The 24,230-nt window shown below is 37.0% G+C and overlaps 1 protein-coding gene across 20 annotated transcripts in view; it reads left to right on the forward strand.

The window, feature by feature from the left end:
- The window catches only part of NUMB (NUMB endocytic adaptor protein), a 183,299-nt gene that overhangs the window by 147,540 nt on the left and 11,529 nt on the right, over positions 1-24,230 (forward strand). For 16 of the 20 annotated variants that reach the window (XM_075531668.1, XM_075531662.1, XM_075531659.1 and 13 more), the window contains 3 exons: positions 4,410-4,442; positions 19,161-19,235; positions 23,993-24,133. In XM_075531668.1, the coding sequence (XP_075387783.1) occupies positions 4,410-4,442; positions 19,161-19,235; positions 23,993-24,133 (249 nt within the window). The remainder of the gene's footprint in view (positions 1-4,409; positions 4,443-19,160; positions 19,236-23,992; positions 24,134-24,230) is intronic. The other 4 variants (XM_075531673.1, XM_075531674.1, XM_075531679.1 and 1 more) reach the window with 1 other exon arrangement.

Below are 24,230 nucleotides of genomic sequence, written 5' to 3' on the forward strand. Positions count from 1 at the left end.
AATCACATATTAATCATCATAGCTATATCTTATATTTAAAGTTTACAAAAATCCTTTGCCTATCGCTAAAGGTCTTCACATCTCTATAACTTAAAATAATATTTCATGTATACTGATGACTACTTTTCTGAATATAAAACATTGAACTTTGGGGGGAAATTGACTTAAAGTTTCACATATGCAACAAGTTAACTATCCTGGAGATTTGGAGTAAATGTTATATATCATTTTGTATGGCAAACATTATTTTTTTTTAAATATGATTGAGTTATCGGATAACTGTCATCAGTTTCCTAATTTCTATACCCTCTAATACTCTACAAGGAAGCTTGCAGATCTTTAGGATGTTCATCTCAGATCATTAGTCTACACTAATTTATGAATTTTGTCTTTTATATATTCACTGCACAGAAATTTCTAGTGCTTTTTATGCTCTCTGACCAAACGATTATCTAACAAACATCTACTACTTTTTTTGTAAAGGCCCTGTTATCTTTTTACCTAGTTACTTTTGTTATTATCATAAAATATAAGCCAATGTTGGAAGTGCACAAGCCTAAAGAGGATTAAGGAAGACATAGCTCAAGCCTTTGAAACCAATTTGAATGCTAAAGTTAAAATATGCAAGGGGGTACCCCCCCCCAAAAAAACAGAAAAGGCTCTGCTAGGCAGAGCTTTCATAGTACGCATTTTTCCTACTAGGTGAGCATGAAGGAACTTGCTCTGAGTTAGTGCACCCAGTGGCATCACCTGAGAGAGTTCTTTCTGGTCACAGTGAATTTATTTGCGAAAGCAGTTTCTCTAGAGCCAATTTTTTTTGTGATGGCTGATTTAGGAGAACAGCATGAGGCTGTGAAATTTTGTTCCTTTTGGGGAAAATGCCACAGCATTGAATATTGAATACAGCTTAGAAGGACAGCAGTATGGGAAAAAATGAAGTATACAAATGGTTCTCTCATCAAAAAAAGGTGAAATTGTCAATTGATGACAAACCTCATTCTGGACATCCATCACCTTCCCAAATGGATGAAAATATCAACTCATAGTGTATTTGGAGTTCATTCTACCAAGTCAAGCTTTTTTATTTAGAGGTTCTGAAAAGATTGCATAACAGTGTGCAACCAAAAAGGCTTGATTTGTGACAGCCGGGGGACTGGTTTTGCCACCATGGAAATGCACCTGCTCACGCAGCCATCTCAGTGTGCCAGACTTGGTAAAAAGCAGCATGCCTGCCCCAAGCACCTTACTCACCTGACCTCACTCTGAGTGACTTCTTTTTGTTTCTGCGAATGAAGCGGGACATTAAAGGACGGTGATTTGACAACATAGAAGAGGTGAAGAAAAAAATGAGGGAGGTGCTGTCAGCCATCCAAACAAATGAGTTTGAAAAATGTTTTCAAGAATGGAATTTTAGATTTGACAAATGTATTAAGTGTAATGAAGAGTACTTTGAAAATGCTAAGGCTGTTTCGTTTTTTAAAAATTTAAATATATAGCTTTGGAGAAAAAATTTCATTGGTTTTTGTTTTGTTTTTGACCATATATATATATATATATATATATATATATATATATATATATAATCTCCCAGTTAAGTAGCAAACAAATAGCTGAAAGCTGTCACTTAAATGATCTTTAAGTGAAAAATTTAGCATTCCAGTGCTTTTTTAATTTGTATAGAATTGAGAAAGCTGAATAATTTTCAAATATGAGACTGACGCGCTACCTACTGCACTAACGAGGCTCCTATAATTTTCAAATATTAGAGTTGTTGCCACCCATCTCTCTAACAAGTGCCTTATAATTTAGAATTTAACTTAATTTGGAAGTTATCCATTCTCAATGAGATATCATAACTAAGCAAGATAGTATGGTTTTTAAAATATGCCACTTTATTGACTACCACTACCGAATGTTCTGACCAAGGACGCAGTGGAATGTCCCAGATAGAATGGAAGAAAAATACAGAAGAAAACTATGAATTGCTTAAAAAGGCCAGACCTATTGGACCAAAAAAGACTAGATTCTGTACCATAAATCTTATAGCATGGTAGTTTCAGGGTGATAGCTAAGGACTATGACCCTTTTAAAATTAATTGTGTGTTTATCAGACCTTTGGTTATTTTGCTTGACTCTTGTCCAAGTTATTCTTCATTTTCAAAGGTCTTTTCTTCCCATTGTCTCTTAAGATGTGTCTCCCTCTCTGTCTTGGTTTTAGAGTACTTTCATTATACTATCAGTTAGTTCCTAATGTTTTTTATTCACTATTTGATATATTTGTTTTAATATATGTTCTTGTTTTAGCAGGTAGAAGAATCATAACTTAGTTTGTTAGGTTTTTTAAACAACGTTAATATTATTTTCTAACCTAAAATTTCTTTTTATGCATTTTGCACGTGAACTATTTCATTAACGTCTGAGAACTTTTGTAAACAGAGGGAAAACTCCATATGTAACAAGAGCCTTTCACAGAACTAAATTAAATATTAACTGATCTCCTCCTACCTTCATCTCTCCACCCCTCGGGAATGGTGAATCTCTTTAATATTGGCTGCATTCTTGAAAGCTAATTATTACTTAACTGTCTTAACAAAACTAGGTCACCAAACTTGGCAGCAGAAATAATCTTGGTTTTATTGTGATAACTTTCATGGATTACTGTATTATTTTTCCAGATTAAATTAAAAATATTCTGTGGATGTATTTGATGCTGCTTGTGATTTTTAAAACTAGCTTGTCAATGTTTGAGCTGATAAATTATCTGAGAAAGTCAAATTTTAGTAGAGAGATGTCTTGTTCTAAAGTTAGTCCAATATTAAAAACTGATGAGGATGAAAAAGTAAAAGCAACCAAGGGTTGGAAACACACAGTTCAGCTAGCATTGGTGAGTTAAAACCCATCATCTGACATAAGCTCTGCAAATTTTAAATTGTTGGCTGCTTTTTATTTACTTAAAAATTGGTTCAGGGGTCATAGATAGCTTTGTTTCTCTTGTTCAGAGAAGAGAGTATGTATAAAATGTTTACTTATAAAAGTCAGTGCAATTTTATATAAAGCAACAGCATTTGGAAACAGAATCCCATTCCCTACATTTTAAATGAAGCCTACAGACATGGTTCATTCTCAGCAATATCTACTTCCAAGATCTGTTGTAAACATTAACCCTCTGTTCTTTAGAGAAGGTTTATTTTGTATCAAGAGTAAAATATATCTATCATTCCCCTATATGTGCGTCTAATAAATTAGCTACACTTATGGAAAGTTCGCTTTATCTCACTTAACTTTTACAAAATATCTACTGTGTTTATGCTAGGATCCAGTACCTATTTTTGTTGATTTTGCTAGGATTCAGTACCTGTTTTGTTAACTGAAAGAAATCCAAAGAGGATTTTCACTTATATCCAAAGATAGGTGATAAACAAAGCTAGCATTTGACATTGGTTTTACCGTTAAGGAGGTCACGTGCCCCTAAAGAGTGAGGTTGGTGTTGTGACGCTCCTTCCCAGCAAATACACTCAGAGAACCAAGCCACCATAATTTTTAGCTCAGTGAACACTTGTGCCAGTGTTATTTTAGGTTTCACGTGCTATTTTTATATGATTTGGTTGGTTGTTTTGGGGTCTAGGACTGCTCAAAATTTTCCCCATATACATTAATGAATGATAATTGCTTCTGTCTATGCCATTTGTTTACAGAGGGTTTTTATAGGAAAATTCTACTTTCTGATGGGGGAAGAATCCTATATTTTTGATGTACACACACATAAATACAAATTGGAAAACCAATGGTCAGGCTCCCCTTAACTAGTATGGCAGATTCTATAAGTGATATCTAGAATTTGCCAAGTAAACTGTGTAACAAGGATTCTTGATGCACACTCATAATTGAAAGTTATGTGTTGGTGTTTTTTCTTAATGGAGTTGTGTGGTCAGTCTGAGCATGGACTGGCTTCTTAATTGTCAACCTCCACAGTAGTTGACCACTGATTTTTAAGTTGAAACCTTCTCACTGTCGATCACTCTCAATTATAAAATCTAAAATGTAAATCTCACCAAACCAGGAAGTCCATCCTAATCTTTTACTCTGCTGTCAAATTTGGGTAATGTTGATTTTGAAACAGAAATAGAGACTACTAAACTAACTAGTTGCGCTGCATGGTGACAGGTTCTGATTTTTTCTCACTCTTTCCATGGCTTCTTAGGTCATACAGTGTTTACTTCCTTGAGTTTTCATGCACCCTTCTGTTTTCCTCTGTCACTCTTGGTATGGATAACTCTTTAAAACTCTCACTTCCTCCCCTTCTCCCACCTTGCTCCTTCCCCAACTTCTGTATGTGCTTATTGGTGTGAAATCCTGGGACATGTAGCCCATACAATAATAGCGCTCGACTTGTCCCCCTGTTCCTCCAGGAAAGGAAGTTCTTCAAAGGCTTCTTTGCAAAAGTAAGTTTGATGCCACATTTGTGCTTGCTTTATAAGGAGTTACACCCCTAGTATAGCACTGACATATTAGAAAACAAAGCAAAACAAATACAGCTGTGATTTCTTTATAATACAGGAACTGACTTAACTATACGGAAATTAATTGAAAAGTTAACATCTATGGTATAAGTTGTGTTCTGTTGGTTCTAAAGCTGGCTGATGATTCTAGGAAAGTACAATAAATGAATCCAATAGGTGAAAAGAGAATTCTCTCTTCAAGCTTTGGGTATTAAAATAATTTTCAGCTAGTCTTGCAAAACTGCTTCTATTAATATTTTAAGTGAATTTTTAACAAGTGGATATTGCTGTGTGTGTAATTTTGACAGAGAAATGGGAAGAAATACTAAATTCAAATGAAAATTAAGTATATACCAAACTTTGCATTTAATGTTATTACCTTTTCAAATTCTAAGTTAAATTTCTGGTGAGGTAAATTAAATTACATGAACCTATTATTCAAGATACTGCTATGATTGTTAACTTGGGTTGCTAATCTAAGAAAAATATTAATTTTTAGCCCACCAAATATTTATCATATGTGAAATGTTCCTTATGCAAATAGATTTTAGGTAATGACTACTTAATATTTAGGTCTCCTTAGAATTTAGAATATATAGATCACTGTTCACAAATAGATATATTTCTAACAATTTTTGTATGCTAAGTACTGGTATATTTTCTTTCAGTTTTGAGGAGGGCTTCAAAGTAGTTTAGACTGTGTAAGAGAAAACTGTCATTGAATGACAGTATGAATTACTAAAGTTTGTGTGGATATAAAATTTCTTTACTGGGTGGCTTGTTATTTTGGAAATTTGCTCTAAAGAATATAGTTTTCAATTCTTAAACTTCTGGCTGTAACTTGTTTTCACAGTATATTACTCTACAGTATACTACTCTACTTTTGAACCAATGTAAAAATTTTTAGAAGAATTTGAATGGGTTAATGGTTGCTATCAATCAAAAATAAAAATTCAAGCAAAGTACCCACACATGTAAAAGTTAAAAATTTAGTAGACATTTTGGGTTATCTCCCTATCTAAAAGAATTAATCTTACAGACATTTACACCATTATAGTTAAACACTATAATTGTTAAAGAAACTTTTTATGGAATATTCTTTCTCAAGTGGAATTTTTCAAAATGACGACACATCACTACAATATTTATACAATTCAGTTATCTTCTGACTGACCGGATTTTAATGTCTACTTTCAGCTTCCTTGAAGCTCTTTCTTACTGTCTTTTAAAAAGTGGTAATTCAACTTTGTATTTTACTTCTAGTCAGTTTACCTTTTTATTGAAAAGATAAAAAGGTTCATCTCTTTTCAGTGGTTCAGAGTAATATGATTTTACTTGGAGACACATGAATCCTACTACTAAGCTTGACTCCCAGAGGTTTCCTTAAAAGACCCGGCTGTGATCCCATAATGGCATCCAGGAACCAAATTTGGGAAAACTGTTTTCAGTCAGGGTAATTTTATTCTGCCATAAAATTTTTAATTTAAATGGGTTATTGGCAGTGCTTGAAAACAGATAATGTGGAAACATTGCAACCTCACCAGAAATGTGCATTTAAAGAGTTTCATATGGAACTTTTAAAATCTTTTAAGTACTGTCATTCACCTCACCTCCACTTTAATCTTGTGAAAAAGACAATATTTGTTAAGTTTGCTGGGTTAATTGTGGTTTAATGAAAACTAAAAGTACAACATCTCATAGAGTGTGATGTATGATGGGAAGTTTTTAATCTAGTACAGTTCCTCATAAATTTTGGCTTCACATCATGTGTACTTTATTGATCTGAGGTAAAGAGAACAACAGTTATCAAAAATATTTCCATCAAATACTTTTACATCAGAGCAGGTCATTGGAGGAATTACTAACCCTGATTCTGAATACAAAAGGTACCCAGGAGGACTGCTTCCTCTTTTCCCTAAGCTATCTACTTGTCCTGCCCACTTCCTTATTCCCTACATCCCCTCTGAAGGGAACAGTGCTTCCAGAAGCTTAACAGTTGGCAGTGGATAAACCTGGGTTTGTAGCTGGTTTTATTTTAAATCCATTGTAAGCTTCACATTTTAAAAGAGGAGGAGGAAGAAATTGAGGACCTGGAACAACTTTTTCCAACTAGCTACATTAAATTGCTCATCCTTTAGGTGAACCAATAATGTACTCAACTTCTAAAGAAATTTTTATATGTGGCTTCATTAGTGAACCTGGCCATGCAAGGCAAATACTGTATTACCAAGTATTATGTGCATGGCACTTAACATTTTAAAATAATTTTATAATTTTAATGTATTTGGGGAACCCCATGAACTAAGTTAGTAATCTATATTCCCATTTCGTGAGGTAACTGTCTCCACATAAAGATATAAAAATGTTACGAGGCTACACAATCTATTTAAAAAGCCATTTACTTGTATTTATGTACTGCTTTATAGTTGATGTGCTTTGGCCTACTTTCTAATATGCTACTCATAACACCTCAGCAAGTTAGGATAGTTCATGAAAGTTCATTTTACAGAATAAATTGAAGTTGAGAGAGGTCACCCAAGTGTACATGGCAGAGCCGGCCCTGAAACCAGAGTTGTCTGAAACTTGGTACACATTCTTTCATCTGCTCTGTGTGATTTTCTCACTCAACAGTATTGACATCTGCTTTTTTCAGGTCTCCCTTAATTCTAATGCATGGAAAAGTGTCTTAACTAACGCAGAGGATACTGTTTGACCTGCACAGTTTACAAATTTGAGTTTGACAGTAATTTAAATATTGAGAGTTTTCACACACACACACACACACACACAAATCTTTTGAGAATGTGTGGCTTGAGCTGAGTAGCAGCTGTCCCTTACACTCAGCTACTTCACTCATTTTTAAAATTTTTAACTGCCTATACACTATAGGCATTCAAGTTTATTAACTCTCTGAGCTATCAAAAGGCCACCACTCTCATCTTTGTCTTTGGTCTAACCATTTCTGGTGGTGTAAAAATCACCCAAAATAAATTATGATGGCAACATATCTACAAATATGCTTGATACAATAGATGTATGGAGTGTTATAAGTACTGTGAGAGCCCCCAATAAAATAATTTTTAAATCACCAAAAGTATTTCAATATCTGTTCTAGTTTATCCTGTTAATACGCTGCCAAATATATTCAAAATATATATGTTTTTTATAATTGTTATTAATATTAACATGGTTAGACTGTTTCCATCTAATTCTCAAGAGTTAAAACATTTCATGAGATTTACGATACTCTTAAATCAGTATACTTATATTTACATTTTATTTTAGAGTTCCCAAATTCTCAGCTCTATAACAAATCATACCTAGTATTTGTCTTGATTCTAGATCCTACTCTTAAAGTCAGGAGTATATGCTGTCTCTTCCTTTTTCCTCCTCTTGAAATTTCTGTGTCTTTGCTTGTGTGCATTTTCCCTTCTCTTGTATTTTATTAAATGCATTTTTCAAAATTTGGTTTTGTTTCAAATGCCTTATAACAACAAATTCCTGAAAAGAAACCTAAGAATAATTAGAACATTCATATTCAACCTTGGTTTCATTGTTTCCTGTGACATGATCAACTGGTATGTTAAAATGCCTTGGTCACTGACCTTTTCTAAATTAAAAAAACCAAACCTCCTCAGTGTTAGCTTTTTTATTTGTATTCATGAAAAACCTAACTCTGCCCCCCCCCCCCAGGAAAAACAAAACACACCACTACCACCCATTGCTATTGACTCAATTCCAACTCAAAGTGACCTGACAGGACAAGGCAGGGCCACCCTAGAGGGTTTCCAAAGCTGTAATGTTTAGGGAAACAGACTGAAGTCACTTGTCAAACTGCCAGCCATTTGTTGGGTTGGCAGCCAAGTGCTTAACCACTGTGCCACAAGGATTTCTTCATGAAAACCTAATGGTTCTCAAGCTTTACCTCAGAAGAAAATTTACATGATTTGATTAACATTGCTTTAGACATTCAGAAACAAAGATCATTGGTTCTATGAGTTACATTACATGAAACCATGTATACATAGTGGTAGTAAACCTTCGTCTCCACCAAGGCAGAGGATATATTCTATAGAAATAATTATATATTAGTTTTCTAACCATAGATGCCGCCATAGAGTTGGTGCCGACTCATAGTGATCTGATAGTGGTTGGGTTTTTCTTTGAAACATGTGCAAGTCTTGTTCAGGCACGAAGATGAACAAGTCAAACTACATTTTTAGCACATTCACCCCCACATTTTTAGGCCTCTATTTCATGCCTCTTTTTTCCTTACACTTCCAGTATTTCTTACTTGGTTTTCTCTTTCAGTTGATGTCCTTGCTTCCTACTTCACTAAGAAGATAGAATTAATCAGAAGAAATTTTCACATGTGCCAACTACCATATCTACTCATTTACCGGCATCTGTGCCCGAATACTGTTTTCCCTCCCTTCTATTCAAGGGATGGACTCTCTGCTCCTAGCTGAAGTCATCCATTCCATTTTTATTATTCAACTTCTTACTTAGTCTGGCATTCCATCCCTCTTCTCCTTATAATCAGTTTTTTTCTATCTCTAGTTGATCAAGTAGCATAAAAACAAGCCAACTTTCAAGAGGAAGGTAAAAAGAAACAGGAAAAATCTAGGAAGCAACGCTGTGGATAGAAGTATAAGCATAGGTGTGCACTTTTGTAAATATATAAATTCATAAAATAGAGTTATTGGTCTATGTACATATATGGCAATACATTGAGGAAGTGGATGGACTTTGGGCCTCTGCTCAAGCCCTCCTTCAACACAAGAACACTGTTCTAACAACCTGGCATTCTGTGATGCTCACCCTCCCAACATGATCGCTGAAGACAAAATGGGTGTATAGCAAATGTGATGAAAAAAGCTGATGGTGCCAGACTATCAAAAGATATAGCATCTGGGGTCTTAAAGGAAGTTAAACAAGCGTCCATCTAGCAGAGAAGCAACAAGCCCACTTGGAAGAAGCACACCAGCCTGTGTGATCATGAGGTGTCGACAGAATCAGGTAACCGGCACTAGAAGATACAAAACAAAATACACAACATATTGTTTAAAACAGGGGTGTGTGTGTCAGAGCAGAGACCTCCCCGTGCTGTGACCTTTAATCTGATCTGAAACTTCATCCTATCAGAAACAACACATGGCTTAAATAAATCCTCTTTATTCTTCATTTCAAAGCCCCATCCTTATTGAAACCAACCTTGATATACATAACTTTAAAATTTAAATTCCAAACACCTCTGTATATACAAGCTCCCTAATCCCTTTCCTGACTTTGTTTCTATAATAGAGTCTATCACCATTTGTTATATTGATACATTGTACTTGTTTGTCCATCTCTTCCCTAGTTGCTAAAGCATAACTCTCTGAAACCAGGTATCTTCGCCTATTTTGTTCTTGCTGAATTCTCAGGGCCTAGAATAGTATCTGGTATATAGTATCAGCTTGGCTCCAAAGTTACCAGAGTTGGTGACTGAATAAATCAATGAAAGGCAAATGCACTACTCTCAAGCTTAACCTGTAGTGCAAGGAAACAGGTAAAGAAATGGTTACCAAACCATAAGAATAACAGATGTTATTGGAGCAGAGAGGAAAAATGCATGTGAGGATTTGTGATGAGGCTTCTGGGAAAAGATGACTCCTACAACTAAAGTTTAAAAAAGAACAAGTTCCAGTGAAACTAAAGTGGAAGGAAAAGGCATTTCAGGCAGAGGGAACTGTACTTAGGCACTAGGATGAGAGGGAACCTGCTTGACACTCATTTATGCCTTCCTTAAACTTAGGGAAGTGGGGAAGAAAACATGAGGTCAAGCCCAAATTTCAGACATGAATGACCAAGGGAATGGGGGACTCTCCCATAGTGAAAGGGGAGTAAAGTGGATTTGGTTTAAATAGGTTAAATGTGAAAGGCTTATAGTAGTTTTCACTTCAGCTTTTATATACATATGAAATATGAACTTACATTAGAGTATCCTTTAGGGCTCCCCACACATACGATGAACACTATTTGATAAACTAGAAGAATTAAGCTGCTCCGAGAAATCTCTCCTTTTCTATTTGTTTTGTAGCATGCTACTATCCCTAGATTTTTCAGAAGCCTTTAAGTACCTCTATCACTTCAGAAGGTACAGGAAATATTGTTTCATAATATCCTAAATTAAAAGTTACTGTACATTTAGTGGGAGAAAGATGAGGCTTTGAACTCCCACTAAGGTCCACCGTCTCAGAAATTCACCAGGCAGTTCTACTCTGTTCTATAGGTTTACTATGAGAATTAATTCATTGTCAGTAAGTTTGGTTTGGTACTTTCAGTGAAACAGCACTTTGAAGTAGTAGTCCCAGTCTCAAATCTTGCAGAAGATTGTATTTCTTTCCTTTCACTGCTTTGTCCTTCGGAGATCATTCACTATTTCAGAATTTCAGAACAGTTTGTTTGTTATTGTCCCCAGAAAAACAAATTTTTACCCACAAGGTCAGCAGTTCAAAACCACCAGCTGCTCTGCACGAGAAAGATGGGGCTTTCCACTCCATCTTTCTAGACAGTTATAGTCTCAGAAATTCACCAGGGCAGTTATACCCTGTTCTGTAGGGTCACTATGAGTCGGCATTGACTTGATGGGCATTGAGTTTTGAGTTTTTGAGACCGAGACCCCAGGAGAAAGAGAGTTCCTTTTCCTTGTCCTTTTTCTCAGTCCCATTTTACAGATAACAAAATCAAGCCTTACCTCGTATTCAAGAAAGCCTTTCGTTAAATTATTACAAGGTATACTAGATCAATAGTTTCTTATTATGTCATTATTATTCTATATTGAGTTATCTGTGTGTGTGTAAAGACAGGGTACCCTTGAATATCTTTGGTTTGTAACTGAAATCTGCAGTCACTGTTTCTTAGGTAGGGTGAATCGCTCTGCACTTGCTTGCCCAAATTGGTTTATTTGCTGTTGTTGCTTAATATTTCATAGCAATGCCAAATTAGACTTCCATTTCTCTGCTTCAGCTTACATTAGAGAATCTGCTTAACCTTTTAGTTCTATGTACTGTGCCCTAGCAGCCTTGTAGTACTAGAAAATATCATGTCCGTTTTAAGTTCATTCATTTCATGTTGAGGAACTCAGGTGGCACAAACAATTAAGCACTTAGCTACAAACCAGCAAGTTGGTAGTTCAAATCTACCAAACAGCACCATGGAAGAAAGGCCTGTCAAACTGCTTCCAAAAAGATTACAGCCAAGAAAACGCCATGGACCAGTTCTACTCTGAAATACATGCAGTGGCTATGAGTCACATTTGACCTGATGGTGCACAAAAAATTGTGTGCATTATCTCATTGGTAATCTTGGAAATTGTAGAATTTTAAAGTTGGACATCACTAAAGATCTATTTCTCAGTTTAAAAAAAATTGACCACTACTTTTGTCCAAAAAAAGGACACTACCTACTTACTTATTTCAAACAGATTGAGTATTTCTGTGTAATGAATTGTCTTTCCGAAGATTTAATTAATCACTTTTCAGGATTCTGATCATTTAAATCAGAGATCAGCAAATGATGACCCTCAAGCCAAATCTAACCCACCACCTGTTTTTGTAATGAAGTTTTATTGAAACAAGGCTACCTCTCACAATTGTTTAGCTATGGTGTATGGCGGTTTCTGTGCTATAGCAGCAGAGTTACTAGTTGCTACAGAGACCATATGGCTCCCAGACCCTAAAATATGCTGTCTGGTCCTTTAAAAATTGTTTGCCAATCTCAACTTTAAGCAGTTTAAAGCCTCATTTCTTCAATTGAAAATCTAAATTACTTCCCCAGGAAGACATCAGTATATAAAGAGGAGTAACTGAAAGGGTATTTTAGCCTGCCAAAAATATCACCAATTTGTCATCTTCATCCCTTCTAAATTTATTTTTTAAGTGGTTTATGTTAAACTATACCCTGGAAATAAGTAAGTAGGTAGTGGGCATTTGTTTATTATAATTGGTTATTTCAGTTGGTGGGGGGTGGTCAGATGCCTTTGAGTTGGTTCAAACTCAAGCTACACTGGGTAACATTATCTTGTCCTTCACTATCCTCAAAATTGTTATGTTTAAGCCTACTTTTGCAACTACTGTGTCAATCTCTCTCTGATCAAGGGTCTTCCTTTTGTTCGCTGCACCTAATATAGATGTTAATATGATTAGTTCCATTAATACTTAGAAACTATTTCTTTAGCTTTCATGTTAAAAATGCCTATGAATTTCTCTTATTTTCAGTACAGGTTTCCAGGTAATTGTAATACATCCATTACCAGTGTCAGAACCTGTTTGCTTTCTGTTATATCAACTCATAAACAAAGATGTTTAATGCAGGTGTTAATTTTAAAATTCCAACCTGGATATTTAGTCTGTAGGTGGTGAAAACAGTATGACTACTAGTCAAAAGGTTACCAGTCACAGCCTTGAAACCCCTCTAGAGCAATTCTACTCTGCACATGTGGGTGGCATAAATTGGAATCACCTCAGTGGCAACTAGCAACAACAAGGTGAATGTTTACAAAGTACATTTGATATTTAACACATAGTCATTCTGCTCAGAATTCTCCAGTTAAAACCCTAATTCACTGAAGGTCTGACCATATCACACCACTTGTTTACTAGGCATTTTACTTGTTTGTTCATCTTTTTTTCCACTAAAATGTGCGCGCCATCAACTTGGTTCCAAATCATAGAGACCCATGTACTACAGAACAAAACACTGCCCAGTCCTGTGCCATCCTCGCAATTGTGATGTTTGGGCCCAGTGTTGTAGCCACTGTGTCAATCCATCTCCTTGAGGACATCCTTTTTTTTTTTTTTTTAACTGTTTCTCTGCTTTACCAAGCATGATGTCCTTCTCCAGGAACTGGTCTCTCTCTACAGCATATCCAAAATATGCAAGACAAAGGACCACTCTGGCTGTACTACTTTCAAAACAGAGTTATTTGTTCTTTTGACAGTCCAGGGTACTTTGAATATTCTTCAAAAGCACCATAATTCAAAGGCATTGATTTTTCTTCCATCTTCTTACTCAGTGTCCAACTTTCCATTGCATATGAGGCAATTGAAAATATCATGGCTTCAGCCAGGGGCACCTTAGCCCTCAAAGTAAACGCTTTGCTTTTCAAAACTTTAAAAAGATCTTGTGCAGCAGATTTACCCGATGCAGTGTATCATTTGGTTCCTTGACTGCTGCTTCCTTGAGCATTGATTATGGATCCAAGCAAGATAAAATCCTTGACAACTTCAATCTTCTCTTCATTTATCATAATGTAACCTACTGGTCCAGTTGTGAAGATTTGGGGCTTCTTTACATTGAATTGAAATCCATCCTGAAGGCTACAATCTTTGATCTTCTTCAGCAAGTGCAAGTCCTCACTTTCAGCAAGGTGTGTCATCTGCATATTACAGGTTGGTAATAAGCCTTCCCCCTATCCTGTTGCCGAATTATTTATATAATTCAGCTTCTCTGATACTGATTGAATAAGGATCTTGAGCGGATACAGCGCTCATGCACATCTTTCCTGATTTTAAACTATGTAGTATTCCCTTGTTCTGTTTGAATGGCTGACTCTTGATCCATGTACAAGTTCTTCATGAGCACAATGTAATATTCTAAGGTTCTCATTCTTCTCAAGGCTATCTATAGTTTGTTCTGGTCCACACAGTCAAATGCCTTTGCATAGTTAATAAGACACAAGTAAACATCTTTTTTGTATACTCTGCTTTCAGCCAAGTTCCATCTGGCATCAACAGTGATATTCCTGAGTGTGGCCTGAGCCTCTATCAGCTCTCTCTTAATATGCTCTGAAATCTCTGTTGATCTTCAGCAAAATTTTTCGTGCATGTGGTATCAATTATATTGTTCTGTAATTGTTGGGTCCCTTTCTTTGGAAGGGGTACATATATGGATCTCCCAGTCCATTGGCCAAGTACCTGCCCTCCAAATTTCCTGGCATAGATGAGTGAGTGCTCCCAGAGCTTCGTCAGCTTGCTGCAACATTTCACTGGGTATTTTACTAATTCTTAGAGTCTTCTTTTTGGCTTATGCTTTCAGTGTGGCTTCATTTTCTTCCTTCCTTACCATTGGTTCTTGTTCATGTGCTACTTCCTGAAATGGTGGAAGGTTGCCTAGTTTTTTGGCACAGTGACTCTACTTTATTTTTGCCATCTTCTTTTGATGCTTCCTGCATCATTCAATGTTTTGCCCATTCGAATCTTTAAAAATTGCAACTCAAGGTTTGAATTTACTTGAGTTCTTTCAGTTTAAGATACGCTGTGTGTGTTCTTTTTTTGTTTTCTGACTCTAGGTCTTTGCACATTTCATTATAATATTTTTACTTTGCCTTCTCAAGCTGCCCTTTGAACTTTTCTGTTCAACTCTGACTTCATCCTTTCTCCCATTTCCAGTGGAGAATTATCCCTGGAAAATGACACATGCTTGATCACTGAGAGAGAATCACGGAAGAAGAGGAAGACCCTCAACAAGCTAGATTGCCATTGTGGCTACACTAGTGGGCCCAGACATAACTGTGTGAAGATGGCTGGAGACTAGATTGTATTTCATTCTATTGCACACATGGTTGCTAGGAGTCAGAACCAACTTGATGGCACCTAGCAACATTGGTGTTAGTTATATGTGAACACTCATGATAGTTGGTGGAGTATGTCCCAGTGTGCTGAAACAGCCCTGATGTCACACCAACAAAGTAAAGCAAATAGTAACTCTTCTCCCCAGAGAAATTCACAGAACTTAACTCACCACTTCCCTTCATTTAGACAGATTTACAAATCTATCTTCATTTTACTCAGCCTCATCTTCATTCCTCCATTTCAGAAGAAAGGGTATCTGTCATTATTATAAGACTGTTCCTAGCCCTATCCCATCCTGTCTCCTGAGGCATGATAACTCGCTACCAATTGTTTTCCTTTTTAGTCTCTAGATACCATGTATAATCTCTAATGCTTTAACAACTCACAAATATTCCACAGTTGGGGGCTAAGTAAATTGTGTAAGATTAGCTTATGGGGTTCTGATACAGCTTTTAAAACAATCCATATATCAATTGTATAAAGCGCAGTTATGCATATGTTGCCATCATCATTTTCAAAACATTTTCTTTCTACTTGAGTCTTTGGTATCAGCTGCTCTTCTTTTCCTCCCTTACCCTCCCACCTTCGTGAACCCTTGATAGTTTATTAATTATTTTCTTATTTTTCACTGTCTGCTGTCTCCCTTCACCCACATTTCTGTGGTTCGTCCCCCTGGGGTGGAGGCAGAGTTACACAATGATCATTGCTATCACTTTCCCCTTTTTCCCCTTACCTTGCTCCTATCTGTACCAGTGTACATGTTCCAGTCTAGCCGGATTTGTAAGGTAGAACTGGGGTCATGATAGTTGGGTGGGGTGGGCGGACAGGAAGCATTAAAGAAATAGAAGCATGTTGAGTGTTTCATCGGTGCTATGCTGCACCCTGGCTGGCTCTTCCTTTCCTTGTGACCCTTCTGTGAGGGGAGGTCCAATTGTCTGTAGATGGGCTCTGGGTCTCTTCTCCGAACCCCCTTGTTCGCATTGGAGTATCACAATTCTTAAAACCCTTCTTGATCCTCTGCTTAACTCTTCATTGCCAAAGACTCCTTCCTTTTATAACAAAGCTTTTTTAAAAAAATTAAGGTAAAATTCACATAATATGGATTTTTAAAGCAAATTTTGGAATTTTAAAGAAAACCATTTAGTGTCATCTAGCTCATTTACATTGTTGTTAACCACCTCCTCATTCCATGACATTTTGATCACGCGTAAAGGAAACCCATTTGAAGCATTTGTATCCTGTTAGCCCCATTCCCACCCCACCCTCACCGCCAGTCCTCACAATCTTCAATATACTTTATGTCTTAATTGACCTAGTTTGTTTGCTTTCTATAATTGTAGCCATATGACTTTTGGGGACTAGCTTCTTTCACTTGGCATAGTGCTTTCAAGGCTCATCCACATTTTAAAAGGATATTTTAGTATTTAAAATGTTATAATTAGGCATTTACATAAGTGAAAGATGCAAAAATAATTGTTACAATATATTCTGACACTGCTTGAGACATTTCAATATCTATTCCCATTTTTTAAAACCTAGTATGCTAGGACTACAAATATAAATTATACAATAAATAAAATATTATAAAGAATATTGATCCCATACCAATGGCCAACAAATTTTATACATAACATTGAAGCATCAGCATTCTATAGCCCTTGAAGAAGACTGACTTATGCTTAGGTGAACACTAGTCTCTTTCTTCCTAAGAAAGTGACAGATTTCTTGAAGGCAGGTATGAAGAGATGTTTGAGGTTACATTCATATAGTGGATAATCATCCACATTTTATATAGCAAAGCTTTTTAAATGATATTTAAATCGTTTTACCTTTCTTACACCTCCACCAGTTCTAGTCTGATATCCACCTCTGTTACTCTTCTATGCCTTCTTCATAGCTAAATCCAGTGAATCCAGTCGCCTCCTTCCATACGTGAACATCCTATGACACGGGGCATTTTGGACCACTCATTACTTCTTGGACTTCATAGTTTCACTGCTCCTACTCTCACCTGATTCTCCTGACACTCTGCCTTTTCCTTTACTGATATTCAAGGATTTAATAATTTTCTGTCAATTCTTTAATGATTGGCCATTTTTTCTGTTTACAGCTATGATTAATGTCTTCCAAATAGAAAATTCCATCTTAGAGCTACAAATTCCTGTATTCAATTGCCTTTTTGACATCTCTACTGATTGTTGCACATCTCAAACCTTGCTTATTTCAAACTGAAATCCTATCCTTCCCCTCGCAAACTTGTTCTTTCCCATTCGCTCTTCTCTATCTTACTTGGACCCACCTTCTCCACGCGGTTACTCACGCTAGGAACCAGAGATATCTTCCAACTCCTCCTCCCTTACCTTTGCTATTTGAAAGCCATCTCATCTCCACCCCTATTATTTATGAGCATTTCACTTAGTTAGCATAGGTGAAATTTCAGCCAAGGAAACTCAGCCTTCAGTTTGTCTGACCTCCTGTCTGCCTCTTTCTAGCCCCTCTATAGTAGCACGAGTGTAGTGTCTTTACCATGCAGATCTCTTCAATTTCTTCAGTAGCTCTTAGTTGCCCACAGATTAAGATTAAATTTCTTAACAGACACATCTGGTCTTCCATGACCAGGCCTTTCATCCTCTGTCGCACACGGTTCCTTGCTCTCTACCACACTGAGATAGTTATGTTCAGGGCTCTCCTTTGCCATGTTGTGTGCTCCCTGTCTTACTCTGCTGTTTGTAGTGCCTGGCAAAGCCACTGTCTTTTTATCACTTCTCTGTCCCTCGAGTCCCACCTATAGAAAAATTATTTCAGGATCCAATTTAATCTTTATATAACTTTCCCTGATTTTACAAATAGATATGACCAGGCCTTCTTTATGACATCATTGTACTTTGTTCTCAGGTCTGTTACAGCTTATTAACGTATTTATTTTTTGTTCAGCTGAGTTTAGCCTTTCAGTGGATCGACTCTTCCAAGTAGTTCCACTATGTAGCATTTTATAGACACTGATCAAATATGTGGTGGCAGTAGACATGATCAATCCTGGTGATTCATTTTTTGAAAGGCCACGCCTCCCATGTTGGGGACTAGTGGGCTTGGAAACTTGCAAATGAGGATGGCAGGTATTCATGTCACACTCACTTGTCACTTCTGGAAGAGATTGCCCCAGTCTTTAGTGCCATATTCTTTTGGATCTATACTGCTTAATATAATATTCTGATACCTGTTCTCAGCCTTTGTTTTCCTTTTATTTCACTTGTAATTGGAGCAGTTAATTAGAAAAGAAGCCTTTGCATTATAATTACAAACTCCCACTGCCCCTTTTTCATTCTATCACGGGAGAAATCATACACTAGCCTCTTCTTTTGGTGGTACCAAAAGATATCTTTAACTCACTCAATGAAAAGAAATGTAATAGAATTTTTCCCCCAAGTTTTAAAATTCTCCTAGGTCTCCAAACTGTCTACATATTTAATGCCAAATTAAAAACCAAGCCAGTTCTGTGGTAACCCTGAAAGGAGAAATAATGATTGTTAACAGAATAATGACAATTCCTTGACTTTTAATGTGACAATTTCAGGGGGCCAACGATCTTGTTTTGTTCATCAGGATCAGAGGAGAGTGGCATGGTCAACATCTCAATTTAGACTTGTGACTTATTTCATTCTCTGAATATGCTTGTAGAAGCTACTTGTGGTGTAACTCCTTATGTGTATATTTATCTGACTCGGGTTTTTAAATGGGTGAAGAATCTAGTTATAAATTCTTTGCCCTTTCTGGAATGTGGTATCAGTCCCATCCCCTTAATTTGATCTTGTTTTGCGTTGTGTTTCTAAAACAACGGCTTTGGCTTGTTTTCTCCTGAATGTTTCTGCAGTTTGGTTTGAGTATCTGGCTTTGGGCACCCTTCCTCAACTTGGACTTCATCTGTACTTGTGACTTTTGAAAGATAGACGTCAATGCTTTCGATGGAAGATAATTTTTTTTTTAATTTCTGTGTGTGTGTGTCTCCCCCACTCCCAACCCCACCCCCCTTGGTTTCTCTTGAAAGACTGGAAAGAAAGCTGTGAAAGCAGTCCTGTGGGTATCAGCAGATGGACTCAGAGTGGTGGATGAAAAAACTAAGGTAAGATGTTTATAAGCTTAAATAGGACCACGTGCATATTTTTGTGTGCCATGAACAAATATATGACATTAAATTGTTGTAGTTACTCTATATCAGTGGTTCTCAACCTTCCTCATGCTGTGACCCTTTACTACAGTTCCTCATGTTGTGGTGACCCCCCCAACCAAAAAATGATTTTCGTTGCTACCTCATAACTGTAATTTTACTACTGTTATGAATCCAGCAACCCTTGTGAAAGGGTCTTTCAACCTCCAAAGGGGTCGTGACCCACAGGTTGAGAACCGCTGCTCTATATCCTTCCACTTGGTCCAAAGTGCAATTTTCTAAGGGCCTGTTTAATGTTCAGTAAATCAGTTATTCATTTACATTATGAAAATTAGAAGGGTGTTTTCTCAACATTTCTACATGATACAACATGTTTAATGTAATAAACATTTCATTTAATGTTAAAATGAATTACATTTTATTTTTACATATTTAAGAAATTTTTGTACTCCCACAAATTTGATGTAACAGATGGTAGCTTAAGAAATTTTTTCTTGTTTCTTACTAAAATATTGTATTTGAAGGACTAATTTTGTATTATAAGTCTACGGACTAATAAATGGCTTATGTGACTAACATTTATGTAAATTCCATTCAGTTTTCAACTCACAAGTAGCATTTTTCATATGAGAGAACATGATCCTAAATACCTAAGACAGGATAGAGAGACACAAACACACAGAGAGCATAAGGCATTTGTTGCTTTTGTTAGGGGCGAAGGAGATGATTTCAACACATACTTACCCCCATTATAGATATAAAGATAGTGCATTTAGTGATTGATTTAAAATTTCCTGTAAGACCTAAAGTCAGGAAATTGAGGGATGGGGGGTCGTTTAAAAAAAAACAACTTAGATGTCTTTGGGAGAGGGGAAAACCTGGCAGATAAGGAATAGTTTTGATGAGTAATTAACTTGCTTGATAAATTTTCAAGTGATTTAAATAAACTGTACTTTAGTCCTTTTGACCTTATCTAAAACTTCCCCCTATTTTTTTAAAGTGAAAGAGAAGCAATTGCCCTAAATGTAAATTATAATGATCTAAGATAGCTAATTTTTAAGAAAATATATTTGTCATTCGTATTTTGAATGAAGTTTACTGATTGTCCTTTCAAGGTATATACCATATTTGTTTTATGCAATACATAGTTGGCAAGTTAAGTTGCCCTCTGGTGGCCACTTACAGTATTGGCATTCATTAGTTCAGTTCTTTACACAATGAATGTTAATGGTAATTGGTGGCTTGTCATTTTTGAAACAATAAACCAAAAAAACAAACTCACTCATAGATACTCTAGAGCTAAGGGTATACCTGCCTCTGAGTTTCCAAGACTGTAACTACTTACAGAAGTAGAAAGCCCCACTTTTCTCTCAAGGAGCAGCTAATGGTTTCCAACTGCAGACCTTGTGAATCACAGCCCAACTCATAACCACTACACCACCAGGGCTCCTTTAGCCATATAATTCTGCCTTTATATTTAACTAGAAGCAGGAACTACCAAAATTAATTGGAACATAATTTGTCTTAAAGTCATGCCATAACCTGCACAAATACACCCCGTAAAAGAAGCCAAAATTTGAGTACCTTCTCCCTTAAAAAGGATATGGAACCTCTTTTCTGCCAGAGTCCCTTTAGATATTTATAACATCATTGGCAGGCCATATGCTGATTGAGCATTTCATTAACTCACCCTAATGTGATGGCATGTGATGTTAGCTTGTATCGATGAGTTTGCAGTCTTCATATCACCCATGGGGCAGACCTGCCTCCATCCTGCTTAACCAGAAGAGGCCTGGTGGTGGAGTAGAGTCCAGCTTTGGACTGCCAATGGCAGTTTAGACTAACAGTCTCTCCTCAGGAGAAAAATGAGCTGTTGACTTTTGTAACAATGTACAGCCTTTGAAACCCACAGGGGAAGTTCTACGCTGTCTAAAGCAGCAGTTCTCAACCTGTAGGTCATGACCCCTTTGTGGGTCGAATGACCCTTTCACAGGGGTCACCTGATTCATAACAGTGGTAAAATGACAGTTATGAAATAGCAATGAAAATAATTTGATGTGAGTGGGGTGGGGGGGCATTAAAAAAAAACGAAAATAATTTTATGTAAGTCGACCAAGATAAGCAAAGTAAGAATCTGTGGTGGTAATTAGCCGAGGAAGTCAATGATCTCTTGAAGTTTGACTTTTTTTCATGAAACTTTTGCTACCTGTGCCATAAAATTTGTCACTTTCTCTTTTGAAAATAGTGATAACTAGTACCACTTATTGTTAATGTTTAAGCTAATTCAAAAGAGCAAATAAATAAAAAGCTATCTGATTGAGAAGGAAAAAAATAAAATAATTTTATGGTTGGGGGTTCACCACATCATGAGGAACCGTATTAAAGGATCGCAGCCTTAGGCAGGTTGAGAACCACTGGTCTATTCCCTTAATGGTAGGCTGTGTCTTATTTAAATAGTATCCCCTAGTCCTAACTTACTGCTACTGAATACAGTGCTTATCATACAGGGCAAATGATAAATTTGAAAATAAAGAAAGATACGATAGGCTTCCATCATAGTGGAGACTATTTACTATGCAAAAAAAAATTATAGACATTTAAGACCAACATCAACAGGGTCGGAAGAGACCACAGATGAAAAGGATCTGCTCCAAACGATCCCAGAACTAACTACAAGCTTTTCTCTTGTGAAGTGTTTTGTTTTGTTCTTTGTCAAAAAAAAAAAAAAGGATCTGCTCTGATAACTTCACTCAAATTCCTGCCTAAGTATCTTCAGTAGCAGTAAGTTGATTTACTCCCTGACAGTTATTTAGGAAGGTTGAGAATCATTGGTCTAAAGGGTCATTCTGAGTTGGAATCTACTCAGTAGCAGTGACTCCTTAAACAAGACCCACTGCCATTGAGTGGATTCTGATTTGTAGTGACCCCATAAAGTGTTTCCCAGAGTGAGAGATATTACTCTGGAGGATATGGGAGTGCTGAAAGGATCTGGGGTGGGGGGAGCAAAAGCAGATACATACACTTTTTCTTGGATTGCGACCTATATAGTAATTTCCAGAGGGAGCTGAGTCAGAGAGGGAGAGAGAGAGAGAGGAGAGAGAGAGAGAGAGAGAGAGAGTGTGTGTGTGTGTGTGTGTGTGTGTGTGTGTGTGTGTCTGTCTGTCTGTCTGAAAAGGGGGCAGTAAGCCAAATAAGTTTAGGAACCTATGCTATCTAGGGTTTCTGAGAATGTGAATCTTCACAGGAGCAGAATGCCTCATCTTTCTCCCTCAGAGCAGCTGGTTGGTTTGAACTGCTTGACCTTATGATTCAAATTCTGGTTTGAACTACTAATTAACTCCTTTCTTGAACAAGGCTCCTTCCTTGAACAAGAAGCTATGACCAAAAAAACCATAGCAAATTGTTTTGCTGTCCACACCTATTACAGATTGAATTGTGGTCTGCCACCCCCACCCCATGTTGGAACTTGTGTTAGACAGGGTTCAGTAGAGAGACACAGAACTCTAATCCCTATAGTTTTACATGGAATCTTAGTTGGGAATAGGGTTAGTGTGGGCAGGCACAAAGACAAGCACACACAAATGGAACAGAGAGATGCCCCACGGAGACCTCCCTGGGACCATGGGATGCCAGGGCTGTAGAGAAGGGGACAGAAATCCTTCCCCATAGCCTACAGAGAGCTGGACCGGCCTGCCCCTAGAACCAGTGCCCTGAATTTGAATTTTTTTCCTTCCTGAACTGCAAGAAAATAAACTTCTATTCTTTTAAATGACTCACAAGTTTCTCAGAAAAACAAAAAATGTAGTTTCAGATGGAAAATGTGATTGAAGTGAACATAAAATGGAATTTCTATTACGAGTTGGGCAGCAGTACTCAAGGTTAGCAGTTCAAAAACAACTGCTCCGAAGGAGAAACATGGGGCTTTCCCCTCCTGTTAATAGTCGGAAATTCTAGAAATATAACATAGTTCTACCCTATGTTGTTGTTAGGTGCTATGCATTTGGTTCCGATTCAGTGTCCCTATATACAAAAAATGAAATACTGCCAAGTCCTGTGCCATCCTCACTACCATATAGTACACTCTAATTTCACAGAATGCCAGAATATTGTGAAGTGTCCAAAGGGGGTCTATAGGTCATACTTTATAAAGTCCATTTGATTTTATTGATTTAGCATATTTAGCCCCACCTCAGCATATTGAAAGGAGCCCTTGAGGCATAGTGGTTACACATTGGGCTGAGACACCCAAGGTTCATAGTTCAAAACTACCACCCACTAGGAGGGAGAAAGTCATGGGAAAATGACACAGAGCCTTCAAACCACAAGATTTTAAAAAACATTTTGTTGTAACTATGTCACATTCAGTAGTATATAAAAAGAAAGCCAGACTCAAAATAAGTTAATATAAAGGTACGTGGAAATATATTGACTATACATATGAAATTGAATATGAATAGAATCTACCATAAAGAGAGATCTTTTGGAGTTAAAATCAACAAGTAAATGTTGGCAAGCAGTGGATTTGGTGAAGGATGTCTCCGAGTAGAGGGCCTCTTGGGATCCCTCCCAGGTCACAAACAGCTGGTCTCAGCCCGCCCCCTCCAGGATAGCAAACCTGGACATTCTTTGTTGTGGAATGAGAATCTTATGTTTCTTCTTATAAGCCTGAATAGCTTCATAAGTCCTTTTATTTTGTGTTTTCTCTCTTTCAGGACCTCATAGTTGATCAGACGATAGAAAAAGTTTCTTTCTGTGCACCAGATAGGAACTTTGATAGGGCCTTCTCTTACATATGTCGTGATGGCACCACTCGGCGCTGGATCTGTCATTGCTTCATGGCTGTCAAGGACACAGTAAGTCCAACATGCATTTTCTTCACGACCATCATCAGTTAGCAGAGCTTCTTCAGGGTTGGCTCAGCCAAGCAGTTTCCACTACAGGTTTTTTTTA

This window comes from Tenrec ecaudatus, chromosome 14, assembly GCF_050624435.1.
Source record: "Tenrec ecaudatus isolate mTenEca1 chromosome 14, mTenEca1.hap1, whole genome shotgun sequence".
Lineage (NCBI taxonomy): Eukaryota > Metazoa > Chordata > Mammalia > Afrosoricida > Tenrecidae > Tenrec > Tenrec ecaudatus.